General features: G+C 40.6%; 1 protein-coding gene across 1 annotated transcript; it reads left to right on the forward strand.

Annotated features, from left to right (window-relative positions):
• The first annotated feature begins 1,307 nt into the window (after positions 1-1,307).
• On the forward strand, positions 1,308-10,678 carry LOC147528526 (signal peptidase complex subunit 3-like). The gene is made up of 5 exons (XM_086613350.1): positions 1,308-1,450; positions 5,728-5,801; positions 8,281-8,357; positions 9,776-9,891; positions 10,375-10,678. The coding sequence occupies exons 1-5, from the start codon at positions 1,308-1,310 to the stop codon at positions 10,517-10,519; spliced, it is 555 nt and encodes a 184-aa protein (XP_086469476.1). The 3' UTR covers positions 10,520-10,678.
• Positions 10,679-21,476: the final 10,798 nt, after the last annotated feature.

The raw sequence follows: 21,476 nt of genomic DNA on the forward strand, positions 1-21,476 counted from the left end.
AGCAACAGCCACGTTTATTCATCTGTCTTTAAAACACATGCTAACATGAATTTGGCTAAACCTTTTGATTTTGGTCTTCTTCAGGTACTTGACTGCTTGCTGCTTTGGAAATTTCACTACTTTACCCCTACAAGTTCCGACTTAGTTACTTGATTTCCCCAACAGCAGAGTTGTTTAACATCTAATGAAAAACTCTAAACAGCAACTATAAGAACAAGAGCAAAAGCAACTGAGCTTTTTGTTTGTGGATACAAGAAAGAATAGTGTTCACATTTGGAACCATCTTTTTGATTATAGCAGAGATTTCACACCAACTTAAATGTTTAGGTTCCCAAGCTTGCAGTAAAAGCTTCCTTGTTGCTCCTAAGTCTTCAAACGTTTGGGGAAAAAGTACCACTTTTCAGTAACAGTTATCCAAAGTTTCAGTAACACTACATTCCAGACCATAAAGCAAAAACCTTTACCTCCTAACAATTAATGTTTTGAATAGCAAATTAAAACATAAAATACTAACAAGCTGACAAAAACCTTTACACAAGAAACTCTCTGTCTTTCTGTAACTCTTCTGGAGTTATCAGGAAGGTCGAGAATTACCACATGCAAACCAGCAAAGGGTTTATCATCGAAACATAGCTGAAGAGCCTATCCTCTTCAGGCCTGTGACTGATTTCATTATAGCAAATGCACAGATACACAGAAACCAACAGCATAGCAGAACAGAGGTTCCCAACTGCAAGGAATGTCCCCATAGGTACCTTCACATCCTACATTTAGTAGCAGTGCTAAACAGAGACGTGCTACAGATACAGATATTCAAGCTAGGTGGAAACACAGAGCATTAGCACCATCTTTTTCCTCTTCTATTCCCTGCCTTTATTTGCAAAGATTTTTCTTCCCTGAATCACAGACCTGACTCAGTTACAGGGGAGGAAAAGAAACAGCACCAGGCTACCCTGGATACGGAGAAGGCTGAGGTACCCAATGACTTCTTTGCCTCAGTCTTCACTGGCAAGAGCTCCAGCTGCACAGCCCAAGTCACAGAGGGCAAAGGCAGGGATTGGGAGAATGAAGAACTGCCCACTGTAGGAGAAGATCAGGTTCGAGACCATCTAAAGAACCTGAAGGTGGACAAGTCCATGGGACCTGATGAGGTGCATCCGCGGTTCCCGAGGGAACTAGCGGATGAACTTGCTAACAGGGTGCGTCCCAGCGCCGTCGGGCCCGCTGGAGCCGCCCCGCGCCTCGGGGCAGTGGGTGGAGCCCGGGAGCGTGCGCGGTGCGGCGGGTGGACGGAGCGGAGCGGGAAGATGCACACGGTGCTGCATCGCGCCGACTCACTTTGCGCCTTCTTTCTGAAGGTGGTGGCGGTGGTCGCCTTCGCCTGCTTCATCAGCACTGCCTTCAAGGAGCGCAGCGTGCCCGTCACCATCGCCGTCTCCCGGGTCATGCTGTGAGTTCGGGCGGGAGAGGGCAGGGAGCGGCGGCAGCAGCAGCCCGCCGGGGAGGGGAAGGGTTTGCCTGGAAGCTGCGGTTCTCTCCGAGCTGCCCGCCGAGGCGCCGCTGTGTGGCGGCTGACGAACGCCCGCCGGGCAGCCCCTCGCCGCTGCCGCTCCGGCGGTGGCGGCATCGGCCTGGGCCGCCGGGGTCTCCTCTTCCTGCCCGCTCCCTCGGCAGCTGTGGAAAACGCAGTGCCGCATCAAAAGCGCGTTGTCTACATGACACAATGTGCTGATGCAAATTCGTGCCGGGGGAACCTTTTTCTACATTTTATTTCCTGCAAAAGGAAGCCTTGCCACAGGAAGGCTTCATCGAGTTGAGTGTGTATGATGTGGAGGGCTGCAGTTTCACAAACAGTTGAGCGGCTGCTACTGGCACCGAAAAGTGGTGGTCCTTGCTCCCGCTTCCAGCCAGCGGTCCTTTACCGGAGCTGCACAGGGGAGTGGTGCTCATAGGATATCTTACTGAGCTGCTTTAACTCGACTAATGAGGGAGTTTGGTTTGGTTTGGTTTTGGCCAAGTTAGTGAGCTAAAGCAGCTCATGGAGCTTTGGAGCCACCTCAAGGTAAGTGGCAGGAGTGGATGGCCAGCAGAAGCATTTGAAAGGGAAGATGAAGGCAAATAAAGAATGGGAACTGCATTCACCTTTTGGATTGGTTGAATACCTCAGGAAAACAAACCCTGTATTTAGATTGAGGATTGCAAACGCATAAAACTGGCATAAAAGCAGATTTTTTTTGAGTGGTTTGGTGGATCTGACATATGTGAGGTAGCATAATACTGCCTCATCTGGATGAGATTTATATCACCGATCCCTTCCAGGATGCACAGATGTGATAGTAATGAGAGGCGTTACACCTTACTTGCTTTTCTTGAACTTGTAAGGAAGTTCTGCAGACCCCAGGCTTAAGGCCTGTTACTCCACCAGACCGACAGTGATTCAGAAATGAAGTCAAGTGCTTGATAAGGGTTAATACTTAAAAAGATGTTGCTTTTTTGCAAAAAGATGGAAATTCACAGCAAGTCTTAAATTGGGAAGTTTTGGTGGTGTTTTTCTTAAGTAGTCTCCAAAAGTTTTTTTTTTTTTCTGCTGGTAAACTTTTTTTTTCTTTGAGACTACTAAATTCAGTTTTAATGAAATTATACTTCAATGGACTAATTTTCAAACTGGAATAAACGTAACTAAGTTCATAATTCCTAAATTTTTTCTTCCATGAGGAGTTGGTGTTCATAGCTGATTGCCAGCCTGCTCATGGTCTTCTATCTGTAGGGAGTAACTATGTCGTGGTTCAGCCCGGCCGGCGGCTGAGCTACCACCAGGCCGCTCTCTCACTCCTCCCCTCAGTGAGGTGGAGAGGAGAAAAATGCAATAAAAGGACTGAGGGTCGAGACAAGAACAGAGGGACCATGCACTAACCATGGGCCCGGGCAAAACCGACTTAGCTTGGGGATAAAACAATTAAATTTATTGGCAGTTTCTTGAGAGGATAGAGAGAAAACAAGGCCAGATCTTAAAAACAACACCACCTCCCCCCGCTTTCCCGCCTTTCGTTTCTTCCCGGCTTTCCCCTCTTCCCGCCGCGGCCATTTCCAGCGCGGTGGCGCCGTCCCGGCGCGGGCAGGCGCCAGCCCGGAGGGCTGGGGGGGAAGGGGCAGCCCCCGCCTGCCCCCCCCTCCTCACTGCAGGTCCGGAGCACGAAGCACCTCCGGCTCCTTTGTCCCCGACTTCAATAGGGCAATTCGCAGAGGCGCCGGTGGCCCTGCCCCGGCCCGAGGGGGATGGGGGTTCCTACTTGGCCCTGTTACTGATACTTAGAATTTTAGTAATTAGAATTTAATCAATAGTTTGTAATTAATATAGTTTGCAATTGATTTTAATAATATAAAGCTATAAGAAATATTTCAATCAAAAGTATGCTCGTACAGTAACCAGATGCTGCTATGAAAGTCTTTGTATAATCCTGTACCAAGACCAAAGGGATAAGTTAGAATCATGTAGAAATTAGATAACAAGTACAAGTTGACCTACCAATTGATTTATGATACTTACATAGAACTAGAAGAATGCATGTAGCTATCAAGGTTTGGGTTAATGAGAATGAAGAAGGCCAGCCTTAACGAGTTATGGGTATTTGCCAAGAAACCATGAGGTAATTACCAGAAACCGTGAACTTAAGCAAAATGTAATTCCAGCAGGGGGAGATCGCGACCACCGACTCATAGACCACCTACCCATATTATACCCCAGACTCATTTCCGGATGATTCTAAATTTTATTGCGCAGAATCGGAAATAGGGGAAGAATATGCTAATGATTTTCGGGAAATAAATTGTTTATGCATGTGTAAGCTCTATATAAGCAGTTTAATTTTGGTGCAAGGTGCGCACGCTAGAGGAGATATCCCCCGTGCACCCGGCACCGCAATAAAGAAGTGTCTGCTTATCTACATCCCATTGGTGTTGATAAGTTTCTTATTCTGGATTTTCGGTAACAGCCTGAGACGGGTCTGACCCAGTCTGGAAGCCCGCGAAGGTACAGAGGGCGAATCTCCTCTGCTGCCACCAGAACCCCTCCACACAAACCCAGCACGCTTTGATAAATCGATACGCTTTGTGAATATGTATGAAAATACCTGCTGTGTCCTGTTATTTTCCTTTTTTTTTTCTAACGTGGTTTAGAAATTGCGTAAATTTAGAAACTAAATTTAGAAATTAGTATGGCAATGTCCGATTCCTCCAAATGTGGATTCGTAATAAAGTCTTCCAAAACGATAATGATTTTCCATAATGTAGAAGAAAAATAAGCATTTCCTTTATACTGCTACTTAAACACATTCCAAGGAGAAATCTTGTAAGTCATGTGAACTACAAACATAAACTGCGCTTTGTCAGAATGGTTGGAGAGGCTTTTTTTTAACTTAGAATACTGTGGTGGCAAGGCCTGTTGTTCAAAACTGGAGCTCCATAGTTTCTGAAAGGCAGGTTTATTTTGTAATCATAGAATCATAGAATGGTTAGGGTTGGAAGGGACCTCAAAGATCATCTAGTTCCAACCCCCCTGCCATGGGCAGGGAAACCCTCCACTACACCAGGTTGCCCAAAGCCTCATCCAACCTGGCCTTGAACACCTCCAGGGATGGGGCATCCACAACTTCTCTGGGCAACCTGTTCCAGTACCTCACCACCCTCAATGTAAAAAATTTCTTTCTTATATCTAACCTACATCTGCCCTCTTTCAGTTTAAATCCATTGCCCCTTGTCCTATCACTACACGCCCTTGTAAAAAGTCCCTCTCCAGCTTTCCTGTAGGCCCCCTTTAGGTATTGGAAAGCTGCTATAAGATCACCCCAGAGCCTTCTCTTCTCCAGGCTGAACAGCCCCAACTCTCTCAGCCTGTCTTTGTAGCAGAGGTGCTCCAGTCCTCGGATCATCTTCGTGGCCCTTCTCTGGACTCGTTCCAGTAGCTCCATGTCCTTCTTGTGTTGGGGACTCCAGAGCTGAACACAGTATTCTAGGTGGGGTCTCACGAGAGCTGAGTAAAGGGGCAGAATCACTTCCCTCGACCTGCTGGCCATGCTCCTTTTGATACAGCCCAGGATACGGTTGGCTTTCTGGGCTGCCAGCACACATTGCCTGCTCATGTTGAGCTTCTCATCCACCAGCACTCCCAAGTCCTTTTCCTCAGGGCTGCTCTCAATCCATTCTCCGCCCAGCCTGTACTTGTGCTTGGGATTGCCCCGACCCACGTGCAGGACTTTGCACTTGGCCTTGTTGAACTTCATGAGGTTCTCACAGGCCTATCTCTCCAGCCTGTCAAGGTCCCTCTGGATGGCATCCCTTCCCTCCAGCGTGTCCACAACACCACACAACGTGGTGTCATCTGCAAACTTGCTGAGGGTGCACTCGATCCCACTGTCCATGTCTCCAACAAAGATGTTAAATAGCACTGGTCCCAGTACCGACTCTTGAGGAACACCACTCGTCACTGGCCTCCACGTGGACATTGAACCGTTCACCACAACTCTTTGAGAGTGACCATCCAGCCAATTCCTTATCCGCTGAGTGGTCCATCCATCAATGGATGGTAATGTTGATTATCTTTTAGCCAAAAGTATTTAAAAGAAACTACAGAAAATGGATGAGGAAAATATGTAATAAGAATAATAATTTCTGTAACTTGTGCAGTAGAAAGAGTGAGAAAGGATAATCTCGTGTTCTGTTTTGTCTTAGGCAAAATGTAGAAGATCCCACTAGACCTGGACAAAGATGTGATCAGGCAGTCATCACACTTGACTTTACTGCAGATATCCTTAATGGAAAAAATGGTTTGTGAACGTTTTGACATGAGAACATCTTGACATCTGTTTTTGTTACCTTATAATCTTCAGATATTCAGGACTTGAGGAAAACCAGTAATTTGTCTTTAAAATCTAAGTTTAAAGTGGTGAAAAGTAGTATTTTACAGAGCCAGGGCAGTAGGATAGAACTTGGAGTAGCTGTCCTGTCTCTAGTAGATGACATAGGGCGAGTTTTTTTCTCTCTTTTTTAATGCCCATTTTTAAAATCAGGCTCGATAGTGAAGTGCGCTGTACCTAATGATGGGAAGTGCAGTGTAACATCTGGACAGTGTTATTGTTAAATGAAGTTTATATTGGTGGTTTGAGGAGTGAATTGATTATAGGGTTTATATAACATACTGTTTTGACTGTCATACTGAATCTAGAACCTCCGATGCACCTTTCAAGCACGTTTTGTTGTGAGGCTTTCGAAGTTGCGGCCGTAATAGTACGAAATTCATGGGGCAGCATACGAGGTACGAAAAAATTTAGCACATTACTTTTTAACCTCTTTCTCATTGCTGTTACCTTTTTGCAACTTTTCTTTTGTATTTCTCTGCTTCCCTGTTAGTCTGGTTTTTATTGGGGGAAAAAGGGATGTTTGTGGGCAGTTTGGTTTGGTTTGGTTTTGGGTGAGTTTTTTGACAATAGAAGGGAATCATTCTTAGGATTTAGGGTATTGATAGGAAAAAAATTCGATGTTTTTCTGCAGAAGTCGGTGCCAAATATGAAGCAGCATGCTTTACCTCAGATGATTACACACACTAAGCCTTGCTTTGCAGCTGGGCTGAGATTCCTGGGGTTTTTCCCTGTCTGCTGTCTTTTGTCACCATGTTAGGCAAGACATCAGTTACCTCTGTTTTGGTTTCCCTGTTTTGGAGAGTACTACCTTGTGTGAGCAAGCACAACAAAATACAGATCTTGGATGCATGTGAATGCTGGATAAACAGTTTAATCAGATCTTGGCAGGTGTGTGTGGCCCAGGAATTCTATGCCGTTTATACAGGGGGAGGCAGAGCAAGGCAGGACAGGACCTTTAAAAGAAACGTTCTTATATAAAGATTAGCCTGCAGTATGTGGCCATAAAGATTCCACGTTAACAACTTTTAATCGTAGCAGTAGTTTTGAATTTTTCTTACAGAAACTCTGATTTAGTCTTTCATGTCTGGCATAAATAAACCTTGCAGTGTGTAGAGCTGTAAAACACAACTTTCTGGTTGGTTTTTTTGGGACAACTTTTCTAGAAAGATGCCGGTAACATGGGCTCTCAACTAACAGAAACAAGTCGTTAGGCCTAGGAAGAATTAACTAAAATGACAGTTAGAAAAAGAAGCTAGGTAAAGGAAAGAGGAGGAAACAGTTTTCACAAACTCTTTTTAGCTTGCTTAATGTCTAACTTAGCAAGTGTTAAGAAATCCTACAAAGGAGATCTTCAGAATCTTGTTTGTTGTTTTGAGTTAGATGATGAAAAATGTTCAAGTAAAATAGCTCCAGCTGTTCTCACAGCAACAGCAGTTAGTTAATTCTTCCCTGACCTGCCTTTTGAGTTAGCGGCTTAAAAACGTGATTCAGTCTTGGGATGAGTGGAACAAAATAGAATGGATTTTGAGGCTGTTTGGGGAATGTATTTAATTTAGAGATAGTCACAAATATAATAAAGACGACAACTGGGAAATAAAAGGTTACAGCTAATCTTTGTTGTGAGTTAAAAGATCTTTCTCTTAGCAGTCACACTCAGAGCATTTTATTGCTAAATAAACAGACAAATATTTAGAATATCAGCTTTATTATACTGACGGTCTCAAATGGCAGTCATCAGTTCTTTCCTGTTGATCAAAAATCTGAGAAGTGTTGTTCCAGTCTAATAAGCTAACTTTCTTTGTAGTAGGTAGGTAATTAAATTTGCTAATTCCTAATGTCCCTTGCAATATGAAATACTTCCCATCTGCTCTCTAATGTGGGTATTACAGGCTCTTTGAACTCTCTAGCTCCACCAGTTTCGTATTTATATATCGTTTAATGCTATTGTATCTCAATCCACAGTTGGATACCAGAGTTCTTTGGTAGTATAAATAATTGCTTTGAAGATATTTACTGAAGAATTCTGTCTTGCCTTTTATGTCTAAGGGTTTGTAATAGATTGTCTAGCAGTGGATTATGATTACTAGCTTGCAGTGTCAAATATAAAACTCTTAAGTCATTGGAGGAAATAGCTGTTAAATTTCATAAATAGTAAAAAAAAAACAACCCCAAAGCAACCCAAAAACCTGTCACTTTAATATGATTAAAATATATGTTAGAACACCTGAAAGTGCTCTGATGTATGAATAAGATGAGGTATGTTGAAAGGTAAGAGCTCGCTGTAATGATCATAGTCTATTTAGATCTAGTAAAAATAAAACAAGGTTATGTAAGTACAGTGTGGTATTTTTCTTAACTCGCATACATCTGCAGAATGTGTTCAACTGGAACGTTAAAGAATTGTTTGCGTGTTTGACTGTGGAATATTCAACAAAAACTTATGTAAGTATCAAAAAGAAACTTGAAGCAATCACCCGTTTTGTACAGCAGCTGTTTTTAACAGTCTGAAGTTCTGCTGGGAAGAGTTAAGGCACCAGCATTTCCTGCTAGCTTGGACTGTTTTCACTGGCCTTCGTGATTTTATTTTCTTGACAGTTTAACTGCAGGGTGGGAAATTCACCCTCATGAAACCAAACTTGATACGTGCCCAGCAGAATGGGAGAAAAGTAGCACATGCCTTATTGTTCACTTAACAATAGTGGACTGTAAATGAGTCTTTTCACTTATTTGTTCTGTCCTTTGTACTTTTCCCTAACATTCTCCAGTTGACTGCTGTTAGAAGCAAGAAATAGTGGCCTTTGGTCTGGCCAGGTGTAGTGGGTCATTTGTTAATAGATCACAAAAGTGTTTGCCTGTACCAGTTACTGTAGCCCCATAAGGCATTTATGTTATCTTGTCATATTTCTCAAAATAATTGGCCTTGCTGCATCTTTTAAATTGGTTGCTACTGATATTTCACTTTGGATAGCTGAAGGCTTTTTTCACTGATGTGGTAGGAGCCGTGTGAAACAGCTGATGGAAATAAATTATTTCAGTGAAGTACCATGCTGCCATGGTACCACTAGTTTAAGCTGCTGTGGTCACATTACAAGGATATAGCGAAGGTGCAGGGGTTTTTTCTTAACTTGCTGTACAAAACTATCTCCCTACTTTTTTTTTTTTAAAGTACATTAATTGTTTTACACATTCTGGTGGATATTGTGTTTGTACTAAAATAGTTTTTAGAGTTCTTTATAAGGGTCTGGGACTTCATTGCTTTGTTTAATCTTTTAGTAGTTTGGGGTTTTTTTTTACATAAATAACTAGTTCTCACTAGTAATAGATAGAACTAGAACTCGCTATTTCTCACTAAATATTGAGAAATATTTTTTCTGGATTGTTCCATAAGCTACTAAACAAGACTGTTTAGCACCTAACTACTTAAAAGAAGAGTATACAGTTTCAAATATTAAAGAATTTGGGATCTGTCTTCTGAATTGCTCATACAATTCTTGGGGTTACGCTTGCAGTTCAAGTAGAGATTTTTTTTTTTCCCCCATTAAAGTTGGGAAAATGTTAAATACCTAGGCAGTGTCATGATAGCTCAATTTAAGTCCTTTATTTGAAATGAAGAAGAAATACTGCTTTAAAAGCAACTTACCTTTGCAATTCAAAAGGAAAACCCATCATACTTTGTAAGTCTTTGAAAACTTAGGTCTTTTAAAAATGGCTTTCTCATGTTTTATTGAGCTGTTCCTTGTGGTTGCCATTTATTCTGTGCCACACTTCAGTGTTTTTAGAAGAATAATGCTATAAATTTGCAGTCGCTGAGTCTGATCTTGTAAGGTACCTTGCTGACCTAATTATAATTGTATTTTTAGGCTCGAAACCAGGTGGTCCTTTGGGACAAGGTCATTTTGAGAGGAGATAATCCAAGGCTGGTGTTAAAAGGCACGGAGCCAAAGTACTTTCTCCTTGATGATGGAAATGGTCTCAAGTAAGTAAATCATTTTCTTGTCCTTATTATTCATGGTGTCTTGATTTACTCGCATACTTTGCATTTTAGAGTGTTTTTACTGCTGTGGTAAGGTACCTGTTCTATCTGGTACTCCGTCAGTCTATTGCATCTTTGTAGTTTGATTGTTAGAAGATGACCTTGGGATACAAGACATCCTGTTTCTTCTGTAGACTAGAAGGTGCACTGCTAACATGAGCAATAAGCTTCTGGGTTTCTGCTTGTCTGTGTAGAATTGGTTCTGTGATGCACTCAACTCCTAAGGAGTTAAGTAACAGAAAAAAAGAAAAAATTATTATCTGGAAAATAGGTAATACTTTGTGTGAGGTAACTACATAAAATTAAAAAGCCCATTGTTTCTGAATCAGAAAAATAATTTGTATCCTAAATGATTTAATACTCATATTTATTAATTAAATTAGTTAACTTGAGTATTTGTGCTGATAGTCTTTGTTGCTTTTGCAGGGGAAACAAGAACGTCACGTTTTCTCTCAACTTCCACATTTTACCATATGTTGGCATGCTGTCTTCTGTTACAGGATCAGGACACGTGTCTGTACCTTTCCCAGATGTCTATGATACACCAAAAATTTATGATCCTGAATCCTAAGCCTATCCTAAGGAAATTAAGTACCTTGCCCTGAAGGGTTGCATGGGATGTGAAAAGAAACTACAGTAAAATTTTTTCACAAGTATAAAAATATATTTATTTTTTGAACACAAATATATTTATTTTTGAACACAAATATATTTATTTTTGAACGCATATATATTTATTTTTGAACACAAATATCTTTATTTTTGAATACAAATATATTTATTTTTATACTTGTATATTGTGAAAAAATTTTACGGCAGTTTCTTTTCACATCCCATGTAACCCTTCAGGGCAAGGTACTTAATTTCCTCAGGTCTAACAGCATAGGAAAAGGAAATGAAAGTTCAGGGTGTTTTGTTTTGTTTTGTTTTAAATAAAACATTGAAGCTGAAACTTAAGGGAAAGGTAAATTGCAGAGTAATGGTTTTGGGGGGGTAAACTGAGGAATTTTGTGGTTTTTTTTCTCCTGGCCATCTGGGCATAGATCTCCTTTTCTTTTAAATAAACGTTTTTAAACCAGAAGATAGTCTTGCTGTGTTTTTTTGAGGTACTGAGAATGTTATTTAATCTGTGTGGGACTCAAATATGCTGTCTGGAGTCAGTTTCTGTGAGTGCCTGAAGGAAATGGCTATTGTGTTCTACAGCATTTTGCTAAACGCGTGCTTAGCGTGTTACAGTAGGGTAAGCGTGGTCCTGTCTGGGGCTGCCAACAGCTCCTTTGAGAACTGGTAGTTCGTTACTGTCAGGCAGCCTGTAGCTCTTGTTTTGAGTGCCACTGATGCAGCCCACGTACAATTCTGTATTATAAAACATTTTAATAACTGCTTATAATGCAGCTAACTGGAAGAATAAAAATAAATCTTTTCAGTATATTAACCAAAAGGCAGCAGAAAAGCAAAAGCTTTAGATAAAGAAAGACTGTCTACAAAGCAACCGCTTGTGTTTTTTGTGGTTTTTTTTTTTTTAGTTGGGATCTGCTCAGCAGGAAGAATGAACACACTTGTTCCAGAGGGGGCTGGGACAACTAATATTAGAGGGGTCCTTCCTTAGCAAGGAAAGGGACAGATGTTCTCCAAAACAGTCTGGGAAAACATTTAAGAAATAAAAGGTTTCCCATGGGAATGTGTAGACATTTAGACAGATTTACCAGCTTGGATATGGATATGAGTCTACCTGCAAGTCTTTCTGATTTGCATCACCCAAGAAAGGTAGCAAGCAGCGCGCAGCGCTTCCAGTCAGCACCTCCGCTGGAGAAGCGACCTCTCTGTGGCTGCACTTCCTGCCCTTCGTGTCCTTTGTCACTTGGCTACCACCACAAATGCTCGTCGGATCTGGGAGAACAGGAAGAAGATGTACGCGTGTATGTTCAAACAAAGTATGGTAGAAGTTAATTTGTTTCCAGATGTCGAATGTTCTGAATGTGCTGGGGACTTTCAAAAAGAGGAAACAGTCTGAAATTAAAAGTGAGTTTTTTCAATAAGTGCAAATCAGAACAAAAATAATAGGAAAAATGATGAGAATTGCAGTGTTACAAACCTTTCAAAAGAAGAGATGGAACAGATTGGAGCAGTCTCCCTCTTTGTTGTGAGTTCACCTAAAAGCTGGTTGATTCTGAGGAAGCCAACTTGCTTTTAAAAAGGTCTCTTCAATATTTGTGAGTTATCTCTAAGTGAGTAGTACATTCTCTGTGTCTGTGTATCAGTCAAAGAGGTGATGAAAAAATTTCCAAGCAGCACTTGGTCATTACCAAAAAAAATTGTGCTTCAGTGTGAAAACTAAAAAATTATTTTCACATGAATGTTTTGGGACAATTTGTCATTTGTATTCAGCGTATTTACATGAATTTGAACTTGTACTGTTTTCCACAAATTAGCATAATCAGCACACTGAAATACACCCTATTTTTTCCGTGCTTTGATGTCAAATGTATATATTGCTCTAAAAACTTAACTGTTACAGGGAACTTAATACTGTCATGCAGAAAGGAAACAAATTTTCTTTAGAGATAATTGGGCAAAGTCGTGGAGTTGTTCTGTTAATTGCCAAGGAAGTGGTTGGTTTATTCATAAATTATATTGCCGAAATGTTTACTGAAACTTCTTTCTTGTGGCTTGGCATTCAACTGCTTCCCTGTATTCCTTTGGCAGTACTCTTCCAATGAATATGAAACCTGTCTATGAAAGAGATGTTTTAACTACAAAGATAAGGATCTGCTGTCAAAAAAAAAAAAGTGAAATCTACCTTCTTTCCTCAAAAATGGAATGTATTCCCCTCAGCGGATAGTAAGAGAATTTTAAGACACTAAAATTGTATCTTCAAACATGATGCTTGAAGCTTTTCTAGCCTTTTCCAGTGAAGAGAAATTCTAACATTTGAGGTAGGCGCTTTAGGGGGATGAAGAAGAAACCATCAGTGAGTTTATGTTCGAGTTCTTAGAACTTGGTTTTATCCTGAGGGAAAGGCCAGCACAGACGAGCACTTAGGGGATATGGTAATAGCTTATTCTTGGCTTTCTCAGGCACTGAGTGGGACGGGATGCTCTCTGTTCTTGCTTCAGGGAGCAAGAAGGCAAATTCCTCAGTTGGTCTCTTTAAAGCATTTCAAAAAGTAAAACGACTCCTGTACTTCGTAGTGAAAATTCTCAAATAAAAAGAACAGTCTTTTATGGAAACAAGCGACATTTAGTTCCTCTTGTCTCTTCTGTTATAAAGAGAAGTAGCGTTATTGCTGGCAGCTGATTGTTCTCTTAGCTGTGTCACTGACTAACTAATGATGTTTTATGTAGTGTTGCGTACAAAAGATGTACTCCCTAGCAACTGATTTACTTAATGGGAAAAGACCTGAAACCCTTTTGTAGGGAATTTGAACTGAAAACACTTCTGATGCATTTCAGATAACAATTTATTGAGGTTCTGGAGACGAGTTCTTGTCCAAGGACTGAAAAATGAAAACTCTTAAAGTGCCCTGGGTTTCCATTTACAGTTGAAAGCACGCAGCGTGACATTGAAAGCCCTATGCAAGAAAGGAAAATAAAATCTGTATTTAAAGCTCTGCTCCCATGTACATGCAGTCTGTTTATGGATTGGCACTATAGATACTGAAAATAGAAAGACATTGAGAAAATAAATTACTTCTAACTATTCATTGTTTATTCTTTTAGTAAGTTTCTTCTCAACAAGGAAATAAAAGCTAGCTATTACATTGCTTAACAGCCAGGTTCAAGTAGAGTTCTTGCATTGGTTTTGGATTACAAATATTGAAAACTTTATGCTTCTGAAAATTATTTCAAGAGAGATTTTTGCAGGAACAGTTCTGTAAAATGGAAAGCTATGTAGATTGAAAATTCAGGTATTGAAGGAGCAATCTTACTCCAAATTTGTGTCAGAAGATACACAGAAAATAACTATTTCTAATTCTGTGTCAGAAAATACACAGAAAATAACTATTTCTAAGTCTTTGATATTTAAGGAATGTTCTGGTTTATTTGGCTTCCCTATTTTGGAAGAAAATTGAGATTTTTCTCCATTAAAAAATAGCTTGAAACTGGTTTTAAAACATTTAAAACTGTTCATGCAAACAAGCTAACAGGCATATACTTTTAAGCACGAAGAATCCCATTCTAAGCACACATGTAAATCCTCCTGTTACAGTAGTCACACCAGGCATGTTTTTATTAAGCAAAAAAAATCTAAAACTGAGTGTGAAGAATCCAAACTGGTGCTGAATCTTTTTTCTGGCTCCCTCCACCACTTCCCTGGGACCATTTTTGTGTGTCTGCACGTTCTTGAAGAGATGAGGCACAGGTAAAGATAAAGTAGGCATTCCATTGTGAAAGTTTCTTTTTCCCTTAATATTGTAGCACAGTGGTAATTCCTTTTATGCAAGTTGTTATTTAGTTTATGCACTAATAATTGTTCTTTTTTAGCAATTCTTAATTTTATTCTACATAGAAAGACAGTCAGAATTTTCTCTCTCTTCTGTTTACTCCAAAGCCCAACAGAGTGGCGTTTATGATTTCTTTTTCCAAACATTAATGGTCTATTAATGAAATTCTGTATCTTCTGTGCATAAGCTACTGAGAAAACAAAGCAAACAAAAAAAACCCTCTGAAGCAATGTAGTCACGTTATCCAGACTTGCAAGCTGTTGATTCAAACTAAAAATAATGGAGCCAAATATATCATTAAGAGAATATTTCAAAACTCAGATATGGTCAAAAGGAAGTATCTGACCTCCTGACCCCTCCCCCTCCCCCTCCCCCAACTCAGTGCTAATGACACACACCAAAGTCACCTGGAACCACCCTCTGCTCTCCAGCTGTATCCCCTTGTGCTCGTTAGCAGTGCTCCAGGCCATAAATTCTGAAGAAATAGCTGGCCTTTCTTTAAAATCATAAAAGGGGCAGAAATGGTTTAGAGAGAATCCACGTATTTCCAGCGCTAGAGGACCATGGCAGTAAGTAAGTGTGTTTGTAATTTCAAGACATATATAGAGAGAGTATACTTCTAGTAACTTTGTGAACAGCAATTGTCCTGTGTTTTGCAGCTGTAATCCAATGACTTCCAGGTGCTTTACAAGAAAAATCCCTGTTAATTTCCAGAAAGAGGTTGGCATTCTTAAGCCATAATGGAAGTGTTTTTGGAAGTGATGGTCATGATGGTCTCAAAAATGCTGCCTGGTTGTAGCTGGAGTCATGTGGGGTGGTGTGTGACTCACCTGCCCCTGAGATCCTACTGCCCAGTGGTTGGCAGGCAAGAGGGGTGACTGGGGACTCCCTTTGCAGAACCAAGCATTGGACTTCACATGTGGGATTTTGCTTCTGTGGTGCAACAGGGATGTCAGGTACAGGGCTATTAATTCAGTCCCCCTCCTTGCCTGGTGTTTCTTTTTGCTTTAGCCAAGGTTGTGGGTGGGTTTTTTTTCCCCCCCCCCAAGTGACTGCTATAGTCCTGGATGCTCGTGCGGAGGTGAATGAGTTGGTTTTGGTACACAGGAGAGGTTTCAGAGTGCAGCGATAGGAGCTATTATAAAAAAATGAAAGGGTTTGGTTGTGGCTATGGAAGACTGGCTCAGAAATGAGTGTTTAATTTAAATGCAAAAAACCCCGTGCTTTTAAGAATGACTTGTATTAGATGTAGTTATGAGTGGCTGATAAAGCAGGCAGGCTAAAGAGCTCTTTTCTGTGTAAGATAGTAATTGAAGGTTAAGATAAAATTAGTTTAACTGTGATTAGGAAGTAACAGTGATGAGACTATGAGACTGTTATGGCTGCTTAAGTCTTTCTTCACGCCCTCCCCCCCCCCACCCCCGCCATTGTACTTTATTTCCAAAAGGTAATTTTCTTCCTATTTTATTTTTTCCTCTCTCTCCCAATTCTGAAAGAAGGAGAGAGTCAGAGTTTCTTTTTCTTCTCTGCCCTTCCAGTCCCTGTCTCTTGTTAAATGCTACTTGTTCATTGATTTCTTGCTTTTGGAATTGGTATGATAAGAAACAGAAAGGGGCACTGGCACCTGAAATCTAGCTGCGTACATGGCAACAGCCAACACTAGCGTCCTTCTTTTTAAGGATTAAGATTTTTAAATTTACAAATAATAAGTTTAAAAAGTAAAGTAACTTGTACGATTTCAAGCTTAAGAGCAAAATGGCTTTGAAGAATTAGTCACAGGAGCATTCCTAGAAACAGTGAAGACTGTATCAAGAGATCTTGATTAAAGTAAGGCTTTTGACGTTGCCTTCTGTGCTGTTAATGAGCAATGAGGAAAAGATCCATAAAGGGGAAAATACTAGGAGATAGGTGTAAAACTATCCAGAAGACTCTACACGGTAGCTGTAAGGTTTTCACTATCAGACTGGAAGACTGTGCTGGGCTCCGTGTTTTAGAGATGGAGTTTGTTTATGGTGTGGGTTTTTTTTTCCTTTCTCTTACTTTTCAATGGCTCTCATGCCATTCGCTACTCTCATTAGTAGCATGGGTGATAAAATAAGAAGTACACGTAATGAAATTTAGAGATTATGCTCAGCGTAGAAAGTTCTAATTGTTTGGAGATTCAAGCAAAGGTAGTCGGTAAATCATGTTAAATTATTCTCCCTACGTATCTGGTTCTAGAGAAGTCAGAGCTGGGTCACTCGGTAAGTGGTTTTGAGACTGTACTTCCACTCCACATCTTGAAGTGCAGAATAGGAAATCGGTGGGTTTTTTACAAAATATGGCTTATGGGAGTGTACATTTAAGAGATCCTGAGTTCTAGGTCTTGAGATGCATATTATTTTGCTGTACATGGAGGGGAAAAAGTAGGTGTTACATCTGCTGAGGGTGGGAGTAGAATCTGTTTCATAAAGTATTAGTGTTTGAATATTTAGCCTGAATCTTCCATCTCATCTATCAAGAAAAGCTTTCTAAGCATAACACAGAATTTCTAGGAAGATACGGAGCTCCTGCTGGAAATAAGTTTATGCCAGTGTCTGTCTGGGATGATTTATACCTGATAGATCTTACCACTGGGAAAGGTGATGGTATAGATTGGGTTGGCCTATTAGGGAGTGTACCCAAGTTTTGTATTTCTCTTGCGGGTTTTGATGAAGACAGCATTCCCTGCCTGTGTTGCACTGTGCAAGCCGTTGATGTGGTCATCAGCGGCCCCTTTCCACCCTGGGATGGGGAGCGCAGCAATGGGAGGTGAGTTGAAGCAGTGACCTCCTCATAGCAGTGATGGGGCAGCAGCTAGGTTATGCACCTAGGAGCTGAGGTGGGAAAGGTTTTGTGGTTGCAGACTGGCATTTATGCAATCATCCTAATGTAAGTGAAACTATCCCAGTTGACATGAGTAAATAAGTTGATCCACTAAGTGGTAAATTCATATTCCAGATAACTGTTTCCAAAGTTGAAGTTACAGGCCATAATAAAAGGATGAGAGAGCAGTTCCCAAAACTGAAGTAGGGTCCCAAAATTTTGGTGGCTTAGTTGCTAGAACTTAGGCAATAGATCCATTAAATTCTGAGATATATGTAGTGGATATGACCTTGTAATATGCTTTCGGGACAGAGTGTTATTTACTAAATGCAGTCTTAAGAGCATAGAGCTGGTAGCAATAGCTCTAGACACTGAGAAAAGTTAAAATGAATCTCTACCCGAAGTATTTTTTATTCATTTTGTTTTGGGGTAACTAGGGGAGAAAAACAGTTGAAGGGATGATTGCCAGGACACTTTTAATATTCTTGGTTTTATTGCCATCTAGATTTTTTTAAGTTGTGTACACATGTAAAAGCAGAATGTAATATCGGATAACAAAAATAAGTTGTTTTATGAAGTACTTGAATATTTGCTTCTAATTTTTTCACCAACCCATCCAATTAATCTTTATTAGAAATCTAGGTCCTAATGTCTTGAACAACTGATTAAATGAAGGACTTAAAGATGACTGGCTATTTTTATAGCCTTTGTGATTCTTGATGGTAAATTGCGGTGGCTGAATGCACAGACTCCGTAGATGTGATACCAGAGACCTTTATTACAATTTACAAGCAGCTTTTATAGATCATTTTTCCAGCCACGATGTGTCCACGCGCCCTTTGCTTAGTTATCATTGGTTACAACCAATGTAACAGTGCACGCGCCTGTTTTAGCTTTGCTATTGGCTATGCCTGAAAAAGCATTATTTTCTATCTGCTAAGCTGAATGTCAGCTTCTCACACTCCTCGTGCCAGCTGCTCACACTCCCTTTTCCTTTTTATCAGCATTCTTCCTCTTTATCAGTGTTTCCCAACTTCATCAAGAACACAGGCTTAAATCATCAAGGTCAAACCCCAACTGTAACCGTGTGTATGATTCCACAATTCCTCTTTTTTGTTTTTGTATGACCATTACCTGATGAACCGTCCTCTGTACCATCCACTGAAAGCATGACAATAGGCAGGGGATGACTATTATTAAGCATAAAAGGATTACTAGTAATACAATTCCTGCCTTTACTAAAGATTCTAACCAACCTGTAATTCATTTACCCGGTCCTTCAATTTCTGTAATGTTTCATGAATTGATTCTGAGTGATGAGACAAGTTCATACAACACATTACTCCTAGTATCTCACAACCGTGCCCATTCATTAGCAATAAAAAATCTATGGCGGCTCAATTTTGCAGCGTAGCATGTCTAAAGTGGAAGCTGTAGCATCAGTGTAGTTAACACCTGTGCCACTCCAACTCCTCGTGCAAATATTGAAGCTGCAATGATTTTAGCTGGTTCCCAAAATTCTGCTCTGGAATCGCACTAACTATCATAAGCATGCGTGCTTCCCCTATTCCGGGTGTGTCTATGACTTAGGATCATGGTGGTATTAGGTAAATACACTCCTTAAGTCTCTATAGTACATAGATCTCCCCTTATATGCGAAGGAACACTCTGCCAAGCTCTATTATAGCCCTACAGAAGCAGTTACCAGCATTTTGGTTTGGTACAGCCTTGCAGAAGCAGTTACTAGCATATTGTTCCCCTTTCTGGGAGTCTTACCATTTCGACTATGCCCAAGATTCTGCTGAGCAGGAGGGTGTCAATCAGCAGGGTCATCGTGGAGAAGGGAGGCAGGCACAGCACCTTCAGGGTGTCCCATTTATCCACAAAGTGTGCTCTGTAGCCTCCTTCTGCTCCATCTCTGAGCCATCTCTTTTACACCCTCAACAGAGTCTATGAAACAGATAATGACACAGCGTTGCTGCACGCGTGGCCAGTGTGTGCAACAAGGCCTGCCAAGTATGTGCTCTGCTGGCTAACAGTGGTTTTTGCAGATCACAACATGTCGTTCAATAACAATCCTCCTAGCTTGCTTTTTCAAAGTTATGTGCTCACAACTAAGTCCAGTTTCTAATTCTTTGTCATTAATTTGATACCAGTCAATTCTTTTCCTTCCAGTAGCTATGGGTAGAATCCATACAAAAAAAAAAACACACACAAAGCATATATACAAGCAACTTTCACATGCGTAATATACCAAATAATAAGAAACATAAACCCAGTTTATATATTAACATGAAATCTTCTATTATGAGTCTTTTGAACCATTCTCCTCATGCGGCATTTCTGTGATCTCTGTTGCTCTGCTAATTCTTGAATCTCCCTTTCTCTATCTGTAGTTTCAAAAGTCCTGGTTGGCCTTACATTTCTCGCCGGTAACCAGTATGGACCTGTGGGAAGAAGAACACAAGCATACCCGCTTCCCCATGTAAGCAAAGGCACAGGGAATTGACCTGTGTCAATTCCAATTTTGAGGAACTGACTCAATGAATTGAGCCCAGTTCCTCAAAATATACCATTGTTTTTTCTACAAAAATGGCACCAGTTTTAAAATGACGATCCACAGCCGTAGTATGTTGCCTAGAAGCAGACAAATTAAGAAAATTTAAAACATATGTAGCTTTCTCTAAGGATTCTTGCGGGGAAATATACAGAAGGTTCCCCCTTTTTTGTTTATCAAGCATTTGTTTTAATGTTGAATGAGTTCGTTCAACAATAGCTTGTCCCATAGGTGAATGAGGGATACCGGTAGTGTGAGTTACTCCCCGATCCTGTAAAAAGGCACCATACCGGACCATTGTCTGTCCCGATTTTCTTCGGTACTCTCATGGTTTTCTCCAGTACGAGCAGTAGTAACAACAAAGGCAGAAAACATATCAACAGTTACATGCACGTATTTAGATAGACCAAACGACTGAATACAAGTAATATCAGTTTGCCGTAATTCATTGTCACATCAACCTCTTGGATTTACTCCTGCTGGAGTATTTGAAGGCACAATACGCTGACGGTCAGGGCAGGTGTGTACAATCTGCTGAGCTTGATCTGCTGCCTGACCTGACGAAGAGCATCATCTACGACCAATTGACAAATTGTAGGACTAATCATCATTCCTTGAGGCAGTACAACCCAATGATATTGTTGCATGGGTTCTTCATTGTTAAGCACTGGAACTGAAAAGGCAAATCTAGGACAATCGTTAGGGCGTAAATAAATTAAAAAAAAAAGTGAAAAAGTTAAAAAACCCAATCTTTTAAATCACTTGGCAAGAGTTCTCACTCGGCAGCAGCTAGGCTATCTGCAGGGTAAAGTGTTCTCAGCAGGAGCAGCAGTCTGCATGAAAGAAACAGATAAAAGTGCTTCCATGTTCTAATGTCAGCCAGTAGAAAAATCCTTCGAGCAATATTAGATGTAACAGAAATTGCCTAAAAGAAGCATTTGAATGCATAATGTTCTTGTTACTCACAATACCGCCCTCTGGCTTCAAATTTCCCCAGTTTTATTTTTAGAATGCTGATATTCTTATTGGTCTTAATTGGGCAATATCTTCCACTAATCATCCAGGATTTATCAGTGAAAAGAAGAGAGCATACTGTGCCGCACAAGGCTACCATGATTTAGTCCAGATTATCTTGCAGTATTTAAATAGCCTTGGCATTAACAGCAAGCTGTCAGGGAAATTTCCAAGGCTACCTAGAGAAAAGGATGCAAGTATAGGGCCTTAGGGAAACTGAGAAAATAAACTATCCAATTACTTCTGCAAAGTCAGGGGCAGCAGCCAATGGGGTCCAACAGTCCTAAAAGCCCACAGCTAAGTTTTCCCTTCCTCTGAACTGAGTTCTCTCAAATCAACCATTTTATAAGCACTGCCCTTTGATGAACTGTTAAGGTATTGGGCTATATATTTTCAGTAAAGGCCATTGGCATTGATTCCCGCCACCCTACCCCCCCCCCTCATTTCAGTATTTGTATTAAAAGTCACCTTCATTCCTAGAGTGATGTTCAAATGTTCTACCACAGCAATACATCTGTTGCCAGTGATTGTGCCATTATTATGGCCATCATTCCTTCTTCCAAGGCACCATTTTGAATTGGCTACCGCATCTAAGCAAGTTTACAGATACAAATGTGTTTAAAAGCATCACCAAGTTGAGACATGCCATTTCCTGTGAAAAGCTGTTTC

The sequence above is a fragment of the Tauraco erythrolophus genome, chromosome 6 (assembly GCF_009769465.1).
Source record: "Tauraco erythrolophus isolate bTauEry1 chromosome 6, bTauEry1.pri, whole genome shotgun sequence".
In the NCBI taxonomy this organism is placed as follows: domain Eukaryota; kingdom Metazoa; phylum Chordata; class Aves; order Musophagiformes; family Musophagidae; genus Tauraco; species Tauraco erythrolophus.